The sequence below is a fragment of the Sesamum indicum genome, linkage group LG1 (assembly GCF_026168435.1).
Source record: "Sesamum indicum cultivar Baizhima isolate 11 linkage group LG1, ASM2616843v1, whole genome shotgun sequence".
Classification (NCBI taxonomy): Eukaryota; Viridiplantae; Streptophyta; class Magnoliopsida; order Lamiales; family Pedaliaceae; genus Sesamum; species Sesamum indicum.
Window position 1 is genome coordinate 19,360,044 of NC_142657.1, and position 15,209 is coordinate 19,375,252.

The 15,209-nt window shown below is 36.1% G+C and overlaps 2 protein-coding genes across 5 annotated transcripts; one reads left to right on the forward strand and one right to left on the reverse strand.

Moving 5' to 3' along the window:
• Window positions 1-66: 66 nt before the first annotated feature.
• LOC105167754 (3'-5' exonuclease eri1) lies at window positions 67-5,246 on the reverse strand. Of its 4 annotated transcripts, none has more exons than XM_011087587.3 (5): window positions 5,133-5,246; window positions 4,884-4,970; window positions 1,991-2,583; window positions 1,042-1,217; window positions 67-911 (listed from the first exon to the last, which is right to left on the reverse strand). In XM_011087587.3, exons 2-5 carry the CDS (start codon window positions 4,906-4,908, stop codon window positions 458-460), a joined length of 1,248 nt encoding a protein of 415 aa, XP_011085889.1. In that variant the 5' UTR covers window positions 4,909-4,970; window positions 5,133-5,246; the 3' UTR covers window positions 67-457. The 4 variants fall into 4 exon arrangements, with proteins under 4 accessions (XP_011085889.1, XP_011085877.1, XP_020549320.1 ...); XM_011087575.3 differs by having other exon boundaries at window positions 1,991-2,589; XM_020693661.2 differs by having other exon boundaries at window positions 5,060-5,192.
• Window positions 5,247-8,426: 3,180 nt separating this feature from the next.
• On the forward strand, window positions 8,427-15,105 carry LOC105167748 (SNF2 domain-containing protein CLASSY 4). The gene is made up of 4 exons (XM_011087568.3): window positions 8,427-8,817; window positions 9,107-11,061; window positions 11,926-12,084; window positions 12,714-15,105. Exons 2-4 carry the CDS (start codon window positions 9,112-9,114, stop codon window positions 14,598-14,600), a joined length of 3,996 nt encoding a protein of 1,331 aa, XP_011085870.1. The 5' UTR covers window positions 8,427-8,817; window positions 9,107-9,111; the 3' UTR covers window positions 14,601-15,105.
• The last annotated feature ends 104 nt before the right edge of the window (window positions 15,106-15,209 follow it).

Below are 15,209 nucleotides of genomic sequence, written 5' to 3' on the forward strand. Positions count from 1 at the left end.
ATCATAGTACCTGGGGAGTGCCAAGTTCACAAACGTGGAAAAACAGCTTGATCTGAGCCTGTTCCAGAAGCTAATAGACAGGTCTAGATTAAAACAACTCAGTCTTCCACATCATAAATATACAAGGGACCCCAAGTGTCCCTATTTCACACATTACGAAGCGAATTAAACATGTCTAAGCATGTGATAGCATATTTTAGTTACTACTCCATCCACACATCATAATATATTGTTCATATCTTCCATCAACATGTCATCTAAACTTGTTGGACCATTCACTCAACTAGAACAGCGGAGACAACTATCTACACAAACCCGATAGAGAAGCCGACACCCATCAGCAAAGTGTATTTGCTTCTTCGATGAGATAAACTCAAACTCCAGCGATTCTTTTTACAAATTGTAGCAATGCATCTGCTACTGTCAGAAGGATAAGGATTCTATGCACCCCAGTGAGTTATGGAGAAGCCCATTCAAAGTATTGGCAACGAGCACCTCTAGCAGCAGTCCAGTTTCCACATCCAAAGAAAAGGCTTCCTTGCTTAGGACCCGGTTTGCGGACCATTACTTTGCTGCTTGTCACCCCACAATAACAATAGCGATGATACTGCAGTAGCGGAGGCTGCAGCTCCTGAAGTTTCTGAGGTTGAGGTGAAACGTAAAGAGGTTTTTCTTGTATTGGCTTCCATGTGAAGGTACCATCACTGCTCTGGTAAGTTAGTGAGTTGGTAATTGAGAATTTAAAGCCCTTATGCATAATCAAGGCAAGTAGGCGGGCAGTGTTTTTGGCATCATCTAGACCACAGTGAGCGCGACCTTGCCAGGCAAGACCAGCCTTCTCCACTGCTTCTTTCAGGTTGCATCTAACTCCACCAAAGACCTCATGAAAAGGAACCCTCAAGTTGATCCATCTGGTCAAACAATAAAATGATCATGTTATTTTCTAGTTGACTCGGTCTTAGATAAGGGTTTACGAGACGTATGAGGCAAACAAATTAAATAAAATAATAGAACAAAACCAAGCAAGAGTTAGTAATATACCGGTTGAAATACGGGGGCTTCCTAATTTTTTTGTAACGGCACTCAGATTCCAACATCACCCGGCAATCCCAGTTAGACCACGTTACAACAGCAAAATTGGTGTTTTTAATTCCCTTCTTTTCAAGCCATTTGTCATGTCTAAGAAGAGCTTCACTTAGTGTTACTCCCCTGTCCACCTAGATAAAATCAAGAGTTAATAACTTGCTGAAAGAATATATATGTCAGGAACCACCAATGAAAAATGGATGGCACCAGATAATTATTTGGAAAAAGTAACAAGTTCTTAATACCCACAGGCACCTGAGGTCGTCCAAATGTCACATAAAATTTCCTCCAGATAGCATCTAAATATTTCTGCATATTATCCAAAGATTCCAAACCAGCTTGGGTTACCTTAAATCTCTGCCTAGGAATTCCATATATCATAGCATATGGTTACCTAATCATGAGAAATCTGTTAAAGTTCTAACTCCAAGTGTATGCAATGTTTCAATAAACTGCCATAGCAAGTGGAGGATTTTTTAACTTAATGCACTGGTAACAGAAGAGAAGTACTTCAAGCAGCAATTCCAATCATGAATTGATTTTTTCATTTAAAAAGAACACCTAAATACCACAGAAGAAGTATATAACACAGATGTTTTAAACATTTAGAACAAGAGGGACATTGAGATGATAGTTTCCCCTGTATGTTGTTCCCTGATAGGTGATGATGTATTATCAGGAAATACAGGAACATATGGTTGGGCAAACAAAAGAGACCTGGACAGCTGCCCAAGCTAAGGGGTCATGGCTGCACAATGTCATTGTAGTATGACAAGAGATACTCCTTAGTTCAAGCTAACTAAAATCCTAGCATAGGCATGAGATTCATATCAAAGCAGACTACATGGATGCCACACCAAAACTCACACCCAAGGCATATAAAATTAAGAACGGTCATACAAACCTGAATTTGCTGTATGCCAGTCAGATCTTTGCAGAAATCACTCAGGATTTGGTTGCATGTCGGCCGCACATATGTTTGAAAACAAGCTTCCAGCTGCCCAGTAATGCTGCTCACTATTACAGATGGGAACTCAATTATCTCTTGTGGATGTGGATTTTTTTCTTTGTCACATGTGGCCTCAAAATCAATCACAACAAAATATTGAAAATCTTGGAATTGGTAATCATAAGGGTAATTTTGAGGGAACATGTTCACTGGTGCATACTGGAATCTGTAATTTACTGCAAAGGGGTTCAATTGTCCCCGAAAGGCATTCAGTTGGCCTAGTGAAACACTTTTAGAGTCAGGATTGGCAGACCAAGAGCCAAAGTCATGATGATAGATAGGCCGTTGTGTACATTCTTCTGAAGATTCTAGAGGCTCACTGCTTGCCAAGCAATCCTGATCGATGACATTACCACATGGCCGAGCACCCAGCCCATTTTGGATCTTTGGAAAACCTTCAACATATGTAGTATTATTTTGCAGAGTGCAGGGGTAACCCTTGTTTTGGAGGCATTTCATGGATGCCTCATGATTCCTCTGCATAGTATCTGCATCTTAAAAGATTGACGACCAACATTAATTTAACATGCAGGACAGTTATGAAAGCTAGAAGCTAGATGCAACAACAGAAGTAATTCTCCAAGGCAATTAGCAGCTGCTGACATTTCATTTAGTTCCTTCTGAAAAGAAAAAGGCCATTTGAAAAGAAAAAATATACAAAATAGAAATTATCCTCCTAGACAGAGTTTCATCTCATGCTTAACTTGGAAACAAGTTTCAGACCGGGACAAAAGCAGTAGATGAATTTACCTATTTAGGGCTTATCTTATCATAACCACTAAGTTAACAAAACAAGTAACAATCTTCGTGAGAGAATGGAAGTTTGCAGCTTTCCTCCCCAACCCCACTACCTAGATGAGGTAAGAAAGTCTTGTCTATATCAGATAATCGAAAGTGCAGGAGTCTAGATATTCCAACCAAACCTTAAAGGCCATTTGTTGGAAAATGCTAGACCAGTTTATGTAAGCGCAAGGCTGGTCCAGGCAAATTGAACTTATAGTCAAAAGCAATGAATCTTATCTAAAAATATATTTCAGTTTGTCCGATTTCTGTTGGACCAATTTTCTGCAACCAACTATCTTGGACCCACTAATTTCATAATCTTATAGAAAATAAATTCTTAAATAGAAAAGAAGAAGGTCTTGCTTTCATTCAGTACGTCACATTTAAAAGAAAAATAATAAAATCAAACAACATAAAAGCTAATACACTGTAACTATACAGTAAAAGGCCACCGACTCGCATAAAGCTAGTGAAAAAAACAATTTCAACCTTATACGCTCTCTATGTTATCAGAATCAAGAGTGACCTCCACCTCACTAAGAACAAACCAAGGAGGACCAGTTTTCAAAATCTACCATGGTCCTTTCTCGAGGTTAAGTCGATAAAATAGATATAATCTACTTCAATGACCTTGACATGTCTTTTCTTGATCTCGAACAGATGTTAAAGATTATAGCACATATTGAAACAAAAGTTACACGGGTGAACAAGGCAGGCATAGTGTGAGAGAGTGATTTCTTCATTTCCCATGCCTTTACTTGGTATGGAACAGTACTCTTGCCATAAAACTATATAAAATATTTCCTATCGCTGACCTGAAGGAATCATTTTCAAGTTTCAAATTTTCCATTAGAAATGTCATGCTTTATTATCTTATACTTCTTGAGCTCTTTCATCCAGCTTTCCATGAAGCATGTTCTCTTTTGGTTAAACGTAGTATAACAATTCAACTTTTTCTTGCTGCAAGTATGTCTGCAGCTACCATTTCCTCAACACCTCATCACAAGCCACATCCTTTTAGAAGGTCTAGTGACCAGAAGAAAATACTCCTTCTAGCAGGTATAACCAGCCTACAGCTAATTGCTTCATTTTACAAATTGTGACAAGAACTCAAGCCATGAACCATATAAGAACTGCACAGTTTGCAGTCCTCGCTCTGCACATCACATAAAAGAAGGAAACAGGCAGAGGCTACATACATCTAACCTCCTTTCTATTAGAAATACAAAAAATAACAAAAACTTGACAAAGAGAAAAGGAATTAGAAAATTGGCCATGTTAAACAAGATTATTCTTCTCAAATTCTTTCTAACAAGAAGCTTTTCATCTGTATCCTTACTACTGTTTTTGTCAAGTTAAAAATTTCCTTATTTGCAATTGTTATACAAGTTTATATTCTAGGTGCATAAGGTCTGAAGCCCTCATCATGACAAAACACTACATCACATTAGACACAATTTGTCCAAACACGTGTTAGGAAAGAAACCTTAAACCTATGCAATCCCAACACAAACACCTTATATGAATATGATAACATATCTTGGGGGAAACTACATTATTAACAAATCAGAACTTCTTCATAGACATATCGGTTTGCAGTAATTCCAAATTAGATATGATCCAGTCACTTTCTAGTTACAAAAACAATTCATGTGCATATTACTGCACATAAGTCTAAAAAAAAACCCAATCTTAGTCCTTTAACAAATCCCAAAAATTCAAGCCCAACGCGCCCAGAACTTAACACCTCCACCAAATTCCACTTCCACAAAATCGAAAAGACGGAAAAAGCAACATATTAACCCAAAAAAGAAAAAGTTGATCCTCACTAAATCTCAGAAACAAGTTCCCATTCCGCGTAATTTCGAAAACCAGAGATCAAAATAAAAAAGTAAAGAAACAAACACACACAAAAAAATAAATAAATAACTCAAAATCACAGAACAAACACACAATCTCGAGTTCCACACACATTGTAATCCCAAGCACAAAAGAAACAAGATACCTTTATGCTCTAAAGCAATCATCATGTTTCTGAATAAAATTAAGATCCGCAAGCAAGTACATCAGATCTCCCTCTTCAGTTCCCTCTCTGCAGTTACAGTTCATATACAGAACAAAGCATCAATATCACGCAGCCCAACAGCATACAGATACCCAAATCAATATGCATATACATACAGATATTTTTACATTACACAACCAGGGTTTGAGATGTGGCCCGGGAGGGGTGGGGTGGGGTGGGGGTGGGTACCTTCTTGCTCTTGCGAGTTGGGATAGAGAGTGAAACTGGAGAAAAGCGTTTTTTGTTGCGAGGTATAAGATGGTTAGGTTTGGCGTTAATTAATTGATTAACACGCAATTTAACGCTTCTTCAAAAACAATTTCATTATTACAATAATTATAAACTTACCTATCTATTTATAATGTATTTTACTAAAATACCCTTAAATAATTTTCTTTTTCTTTAACAAAATAACAATATTTCATCAATTTATTTTATAATAATTTTTTAATTATGCATATTTAAATTAAAATAATTTAGCAGTCTGGTAAATTATTTATTTACTTTCTCATCTTTTCAATTAAACAAATACAATAAAAAAGTCTGGTCGCGTGCACGGACCAAGTATGCTATAATACTAATAAAATTTACAATCAAGTCGAAAAATTAAAATTTTAACTTAACAACAAAATATAAATCAAAGTTAGATTTTAAATATTTTGGCCATTAATTCTCTTCCCCCCCTTTTGCTTTGCACTTCCAAGGAATTGAACAAATGTGAAAATTAATATAGACCCTACATGAGATCTTTGTGAAGAGATGAGAAAGAGGAGAGGACCACCAACTTTGGATATTTCTTATATTAGTGGTGTTGGTGAAAAAATATCAAAATGTATGTGTATGGGAAATAATATTCATATTTATTAATATCTTGTAGACGTAATTTTTAAATATTCACGATCAACTATAATAGATTAATGTTACATTCAGTATTTTTGTGTATTATGAATGATTATCATATATTTTTTTATCTTTTTTTTTTAAAAAATAAGATATATATTAAACATCCACATAATCAGACGTACTTTATAGTGAATGTAGTAGTTGTAAACTAATAAAAATTGATCTGCAAAAGTAGGTAGAGATGTGGGCAAGTGAGGCATACAAAAATTTAATTCTTGAGTTCTTGTAAGTACCAAAGTCCATAAATAAGATAAAAACGGAGTTTGTTCATTACATATATATATTTTTGGAGAAAAAAATTAGTCTATGTTAGAACTAAAATTAATCAACTCGGGATCTTGATTAATTTTATTTTGGACAAAGTATGTTTAATTGTCTAAATATTATTTTTATAAATATTTCACTAGTGAGAATAGAGAGTTGTGGATCCATCAAATCATAACATCTAACATAATTCGGAAAATGTAAACGAAACCTTTGCGAAAAATCAAGTGTATGTTTGAAATATTTTCACAAAAGTCAAGCATGCATACGAAAGTCACTTTCTTTTCGTTTTTCCTTATTTTATTCTACTTTGCCTCTCAAAAATCCATTTTCGTAGACTTCTTACACAACCGACATTTCATTAGACGATCATTTTTTCATGAGTTTCATGGGATATTCAAAGAACTAATGTTAGTTCAAAATTCATGATGGCTGATAGTTGATTTATATTTGATGTATGTGAAAAATATAAAACAAAAATAATAGTTATATGCTGAGTTTTATATATTATCGTGCACTAAATTTTCAAGCATAAAATAAAATAATAATATTTTTTTAAGTATAAGTTTTATAATATTACCAACAACCAACTAAATATGTTTGTTAATTTTTATGGATGCTAAAAGCACAAATATTCTACATTATTATTTTGATTTTCTGTAAGTGCTATATATGTTGTATATTTAACACAATTATAATATATATGTGTGTTTTATACATGAATATAGATGCAATATACACATATATTCTCTTATATGTATAAATACTCACCATATTCATACATACATACTAAAATAAAAAAGTATAAAAATAAATAAATAAATTGACTTATGATTCTAAAAGTTAAAACTTGAAATCGACCCATATATTTATTTACAGTTTTAAGAACCTACAAATATAACGATTCTATATTAGACGTACATAACTCTTCAAATAATGAAAATAAGACCTTGATTCGTAAGGTATAGTGGCGCTTCAAGTATTTTTAGTTAAAAGGAAAAATACACCAACATTAAAAGGTATCATAAACCCATATATTTAATAAAAAAAAAGTTACCATTAATAAAATATTAGTCGGATTGCACGTCCGACCCATGGTTGAAATAATTATGATTTGGGCTCGATCCAAATAGTTAAGAAAAATAAATAAATTCTTTTTGAGTTTGAGTTGGTTAATGGGTGGGATTTGAATTAAAAAATAGACCCAATTAGAGTTCATATTTCATCTTTCAATTCTTTTTATTATCAAACTCTTTTTTAATTACAACTTATATAAATATTCAGATCTAAATATATAATATTTATAATTATTATTTCTATCATATTCTTTTTCGATCCCCATCAACCTCCCTCACAAAAGATGAAACGTTATCGAATGATACCCAAATAAATTTAGAAAATGATATCCTAAACAATGTGAATGGAAAATGACCAAAATTTGCAAAAATATCAACTATCAGAACTTGGGAATAGCAGGACAAATTTGTTCTTAATAATGTTAGTAAAACTATCAGATATTGCACCCTAATAGTTTAGAGTTGAACTTAGGACTGAACTTGTGTCCTGATCTGTTTGTATTAACTTTAATCTACATAAATTCTAATTCTTGGTTGTTATAGTTAACTGTAAGAATTTTAGTTTTGATTTTCGGACATTCAGTCTCAACAACAACAGTCAATTATAAAGATTTCAACTGTTGTAGTACGAATATAAACACAATCATAATGTTTGGATTCATTTTCTGAGTGTTTTGTTGTGTTTTGTGAAGATAGAGAGAGAAAAACAAAAATAAATAAGTGTGTGTTAGAGATAGTATGTATGTTTGGATTTGTTTTCTAAGATAATTTAAAATAAGTATTGTATGTTTAACGTTGTGTTTTGGGAGACAAAAATTACTATTCATTGTCAATTCATAGTCAAATCATTTCTTTTTTATATATATTTATGTATATGTATGTGTATATATATACGTATGTATTTATGCTAAAACAGTTTAAAACACCTAGATAAGATGTTTCTGAATGATGGCAAATATTATGTATGTTTTGACTCGTTTTGGAGATAATTTGAAAATAAAAACAAATATAGCGAATCTTTCTTGACGAGTTTGTTGCTTTCTCACAAAAGAAATAAGTAAATGCAAGAAAAGGACCAGTTTTGAGAAAGCATTGCATGTCACGTGTGGGATGGCAATTCCCCTAGAACTCCTACAAAGCTTAATCAGAATCAGTACACACACTTTCTTTATGCCTAGAAATTCGTGAAGAGGAATCATTGTATTCTTGTAATGGAGAGTAATTTACGCAGCGTAAATAAAAGTAATTACTCACTAAAATGGACACTTTCTTGACTGGTTGGTCTGTATACTGTAATTGGTGTTGGCCTACACAAATCACATTCAGTCCCTTCATTTCCCGCATGCAGCTGATCCTGCTGCGACCCGTCAGTTCCTGTTTCTTGCAACTCTTCATCTTCCTACTTCTCTCTCATCTTGTACTTTCTCTCTCATATCTCTGCTAAAATCACCCTCTGCTTTTCTCTCTCACACAGCGAAGAAGAGAAAGTCTGTCTCGTCTTTCTTGTGCTCTTAAGAAAGCAGAAATATATTCTTTCATTCTGCGAATGTGGGTTTTTGGTTTGCTCTGACAGCGGGGCGAATGCTTCTCTGGCTATGGTTTTGGGAACTCAATCTCGATTGTTTTTGTTGGTAAGTGTAGCTGTACTTCTTTGATGATTTTTATGTGCATGTCGCCTTTTTGTTATGTATGGCATGAGATTCTTGAATGAGATCGTCTTTCCCTCTTTCCCACATAAACACAGTGCGTCTGGATAGCGCAAATTGATGATTGTAGGTGTGATTCTGTGTGTGTGTGAACAGGGTTTTTCATTGTTGTGAAAAAGCAACTCTTTTTCTTGCTGATAAGATATGATCTTGAGTTGATATATGGACATACATGCATGATTGTGAGTTTGACTTATATGAGCTGGTTTTGTAGATGAAATGTGTGCTAGTAGAACTCCTACAAGTGCTGCGTCAAGGAGAAGAACCAGACGTCAGTGGGACGAATATTACAGAAATTACTACGATGAGTTAAAGGGGATTGAACAAGAAAGTGGTGGTACTGGTGGGAGGGACAAGCAGGATAAAAATGTGGTTGATTCTGAGTCTATTATTCTGGATGGGGATGGTGGGAAGAGTTGGGAGAAACAAGGTTTTGTGCTCATTGGTGAGAAGAGAATTGGTGAGGAGAAAATTCAACAGGCTGGGAGTTTTGGGGGAAGGAGTGTGAAGACTGAAAATGCAGTTCAAGAATTTGATGTCTCAAGGAGTATCAGGGGATTTGGTGGAGAGAGGATGGAGGAGAAGGAGGATAATGGTGTGGCTCAAGTGGGACGGGCAGTGTGGGGGAGGAAGAAATTGGATTTAAGAGCTAGAGATGATGGTGATTGTGAATTTGAATGTTTGGGTGAAGAGGTTGTCTCAAATTGCTCTACCTTGAAAATCGGGCCAGAATCAAGATCTGGGTCTGTGTCGAAAGTAGGTAATTTGGATGAGGTTGTCTCCTGTACCTTAAAGAGAACTGGGAGTCCGAGGGTTGGGGCAGATAATGGGGGAAATAATAGACAGAGGGGTAGAGGAAGGCCTGGAATCGAACCTCTGGATAGTAACCATATGCCTGACGACATTGCTGCTAGTCTCGAGAATTCTGTGGATTCTGGGAATTCAACTAAGATGTCGGATGGATCAGATGATTCAGTTGATTCGTCGGACGCTGAATCAACTAGTGAGGAGGAGGATGAATCTTCTGATGAGGATTATAATGCGGATGAACGATTGGCCTCTGATGATTCAGATGTTTCATATTATGGCAGTGATGTTGAGGGAGAAAAAGATGTTGAGGATGATGCTTATGAAAATGAGAAGAAAGAAAGTGATATTGAGCAAGAAAATGGTAATGACAGTGAGGACGACTATAATGGGGACGATGAACAGGACAACGTGAATACTGTCATTGATGACAAGGACAAATTTTCCAGTGCCAGGAAAAGTACAGGAATTAGTGGGAAGAAAGAAAATGACATTAAGCAAGGAAGAGACGACGAGATTGATGAGAGCTTTAATGCAACCCATGACGGCAGTGGTCATAATAAAGCAAGTGCTGATAGGAAAAAAGATGGGAATCTAGTGATTATCATTGATGATGATGAGAAGTCTCCCAGTGTCAGGAAGAGCGCAAGAACCAATCGGACAAGAGACAGTGAACTAGCTGGATTAAATAGAATCTTTGAACCACATGCTAATTATCGCTGTATGGATGAGACAGGGAGAAATGAAGTCTGCAGGGGTTCTTTCGCAGCTGGTAATGCAAGGAAGGAGGCCAATCATAATTCAAATGAGAATTGGATTAAGAAGAGAAAAATTAATGAATTCGAGATTCTGGTTGATTGTGATAAAAGTAATGATAAAGAGGAGAGAAGTCTGTCAAAATGTCCGCCACCAGGCACAATTTCCAAGTCTGAGAAAGAGGGACCTGTACTTGGCGGGTTTTGTTCTCCAGTCCCTACCGTGGAAAGGGGTGTATATACTTCCATGGATGATGAATCTATATCTTCAGGAGATAAGGGCAGCTGCCATACTGAACGGGTGCTAGAAAGGGGTCTGCTATTCTCAAAAAAAGGAATGAAGCTCGGCAAGAGAAAGACTCATGCTGCAAGAAACCTTGACCTGATCAAGATTCTAGTAGCATCCATAAATTCACTTAAGGAAGAACAATGTCCTATTGAAGATTATGTGCCAGCTCAGAACACTCTTCCACTAAAGTTCAGGTTTGAGGATGAGGTGCAGCCTTCCCCTGAGAAATCAGAGTGGGAGAAGCAAATGGATTCGCTCTTCTGTGATCTAGAATTGGGGCTTCGGGAAACTGAGATTCACCGCACTAAACCTTCTGTGGTACATTGCCTCTGGCTTTATCTTATCTTTGCTAACTGTATGTTAATTATTGATATTGCTGACAACCGTGAAAGGTCCTTATCTTTAGTTAGACTAACTTTTCTTTACAATTTTACACAATTCTTTGTGCTAAACTTTGTATAACTATATTGGATGGATTACTTCCAGGAGCGTGATTGGTTTTGGATAACTTTTTTGGAACTTGAAAAATGCTGCATTTAGTTATATTCGCACTTTAGAACAGGACGCCATTTAAATCTTTCTATGTATCCATGCAAATTACTTCTTATGTAGGAAGCTCCAGATTAAATTGTACCCATGTTTTTCAGACCTTTTAGAGAATCTTCAAATTGTTTGGCTAATTGCTGATACATTTCAATCTGGCTGATAAAAGAGAAACAATTGATGAAAGTGGAATTACTTTATAAATACATATACATTTTGTTAGCTTTATTTTGTATTTCATCTGATATTGAAGACTGCAAGAACATAACCACTGCCCTAACCCTGGGGCATCATTTTTGTTGACTTTTCCTTTTAGTATATATGGAGGCTTATGATTCTTTTAGGGAGAAAAGTATTGTAACTCCTCTTGGTTTCACTTCTGAACAAAATTTAGTATTTCTACCTTTGTAACGAGTTAATCGTAGTCGGCTTATGTACTTTTGTATATTAACGTAATAAGTTCTTTACATTGCAACGCACCATAGCAGTCATTATTAACTACTTTTTACATTTAAGCTGCATAATTTATGCAATTTCTTCTTCTCAGAGGAGAGATGGTAGGAACTCTGTTCTTGTGGCTTTATTTCATATGTAAAGTTATGTTTAATAACTTCTAAGTTTTCCTTTGCTAATAATCAGATAGAAAATGATGTTGTCAACCCCACAGAGATGGATAGAAGTCCAGCAGCTTGTTGTGGCCGAGGAGAGCATCAGCCGATTCTTGATGAACAGATAGGACTTGTGTGTAGATACTGTTATGCTGTAATCCTGGACATAAAACATGTCTTACCACCTTTTGTAAGTACATTACTGTGTCTATCAATTGTTAGTACTAAAAATTACCTTATACTTTTTCTACATTTTGAGTCCTAGATGATTCCAGATCTTTTCGCTCTTTTCCTCGTTGACACTGGTAAAATGTGAACTTGACTTCAGGACTAGAGTGGTAGCAGTAATCTAATTTATACTCTGCTGCAGAGATTTGTTTATTGATGTTATTATGCAAATATATAGTAGCATAAACATGTCTCTTCTCTTACTTTGATTGTTCATGGCAATACATCCTGTGCTAGAGACTGCTTGATATTTAGCTTTACACCCATATCATCGCTGCTCATTGTAAATCATGTCGTTTAGGACAATGACACATTTTCATGTGACATTTTAGATATTGCATTTCTTCAATAGTTAAAACGATGATATATCTTGTAACTACTTGTATAATTTTAGATGAGATGCATATAATAGTAGCTGATAAACACTGGGCTAAAAGGTCTTGTCAGGCTTTTAAAGATTATTGCATTGCCCTTATCAACTTCTGCTGCACACCTAGAATTCCTGCAGTCCTCTTTGATTTTACCGTTAGCTCCCATATTCTCTGCTTTTTTTGGTTTACATTGTTTGACTGCATTTATGCTCTTGTGCAGTATACACCACCTTCTTGGAGACGAGACAGGAAGGACTTTGATGATTTACCAAGCTCTATCATTAGTCAAATTCAATTTCAGGACTCTGCTTCTGGATCTCCTAATTCCATTGATCGTGCCAAAGGAGGCACAGTATGGGATTTGATTGCTGGTGTTGAAAAAGAAATGTATCCTCACCAACGTGAAGGTTTTGAGTTCATGTGGAAAAATATAGCAGGAGATATTAGAATTGAAAAACTGAAACAGCCCCTTCCTGATGGTGGGAGGGGTTGCATAATTTCACATGCCCCTGGCACTGGTAAAACTCGACTGACTATAATGTTTCTCCTCACATTTTTGAAGCTGTATCCTACCTGTCGCCCTGTAATCATAGCTCCTCGAGGCATGCTGCTAACTTGGGAATCCGAGTTCATAAAATGGCATGTTCACATACCATTCCACAATTTGAATAAGGAGGAGTTATCAGGAGAAGAAAATGCTATTGCTGCCAATATTATCGGGCAAGTTGGAGGTGGTGGTGGAATGAGCAGAGACTATATCCGGCTTTTGAAATTGTATTCCTGGATGAAAGGCAGAAGTATCTTAGGAGTCAGCTACAAGTTGTTTGAGAAGCTTGCTGGAGAGAAGGGGAAAAAGGGACAAAATGAGCAAATCAGGAAAGTGCTACGGGAATTACCAGGTCTTCTAGTGCTTGATGAAGGGCATACCCCTAGAAATAACCAAAGTCTAATATGGAAGACTTTGACAAAAGTTGCAACACAGAGACGCATAATCTTGTCTGGGACGCCATTCCAGAACAATCTTACTGAGTTATACAATACACTCTGCCTAGTTAATCCAAAGTTCGACAATCATCTTGGATCGGAGTATAATATAAGTCGTTCAGAAACTCATGGGCGAAAAGGCAATTTTGATAGAAAAAAATGGATCAATTTGACTAGTTCTATTGGCAAAAATTCAGGTGATGGGCTAAATAAACTCAAAGCAATGCTTGATCCCTTTGTACATGTGCACAAAGGAACTATTCTTCAAGAAAGCCTTCTGGGATTGAGGGACACTCTAGTATTCTTGCACCCGACTGAATTGCAAAAGACCTTACTGGAAAATGCTAGCAAATCTCGGCACATTTTTCACAGGATTCGGATGGTGTCCCTGATCTCTGTCCATCCTTCTCTAGCAGCAGTGGGGATGGGAACGTTTTCTGCTCACAAGAGTAAGCTAGAGGAGATTGAATTGGATATTGAAGCCGGAGTAAAGACTAAATTTGTTGTGAATCTGATATGGCTAGCTGATGCACTTGGGGAGAGGGTCTTGGTTTTCAGTCAGTATATTGATCCTCTAGTCTTTATAAAAAATCGGATCACATCTCATTTCTCTTGGAGTGAAGGAAAAGAAGTGCTTTACATGGACGGTCAACTTGATGTCAACCAGCGTCAAGATTCTATATCTTCTTTCAATGACGACACAGGCGAAGCAAAGGTGCTTCTTGCATCAGAAAGAGCTTGTTCTGAAGGGATAAATTTGGTAGGGGCTTCAAGAGTTGTATTGCTTGATACCGTCTGGAACCCTTCAATTGAAAAGCAAGCCATAAGCCGGGCATACAGGCTGGGCCAGAAAAAGGTTGTTTATGTATATCGTCTGTTTACCTCTGGGACTGAGGTTAAAATATACGCCCAACAAGTTCAAAAACAGCGCATGTCACAGTTGATATTTTCTCCTCGAGACGGACAAGCTTGCCAAAGTGACAAATCACCTGTAGTCTCGAGAGACAAAGTTTTGGAAGCCATGCTTGGTGATCAAAAGTTCGGTCGAAGTTTTGAGAAGATAATTCACCAGCCAAAGGAGTCTGATCTGATTGAAATATTTGGGTTAGTGGACCAGCAGTAAATGCTCTTCAAAACAAAAAGCATTATGTTTCCTATGTTTTGTTCTGCAGCAACAACTGCTTCTCCTCCATGGTGCAGAATGGTATATTGCAAATTAGCTTTAGCTGTCTGAAATATGACACATTTGGCAAAATACGACACATTTGTCTGATTATGTGGATTTCTGGTAGAACTCTGAAGGTGAATATAATTTTTGATAATCAGATGATCATTTTGCCAGCCATCAAGAAATACATGCAGCACTTGCTGAAGTACCAAAGTACTTCCCTACCAACTTATTTTTCATCTGTTCTGGGAATTGCTGTTTCTAGCCGTTGTATCAACTTGGGACAAGTATATGATTCTTGATTGCCTAAGCGTTATTCTATTATGTGATTAGGTTGTACCAAAGGTTGCTGGTTTTATAGTTTTTGATCAATGAGGCTTCTTGTAAAGTTCAGAAGTTTAGGTTAACTATCTTTAAATGATGAAACAGGGGTCAATAAAAGTACCTTTGGATATTCTAATTTCTTTATCCTTAATTAATTAATTCTATCACTCGTTTTTATTAATACACTTTTCAAATTTATTGACTTATTAATTTTGGCCATTTTTATTTAATTAAATAAGT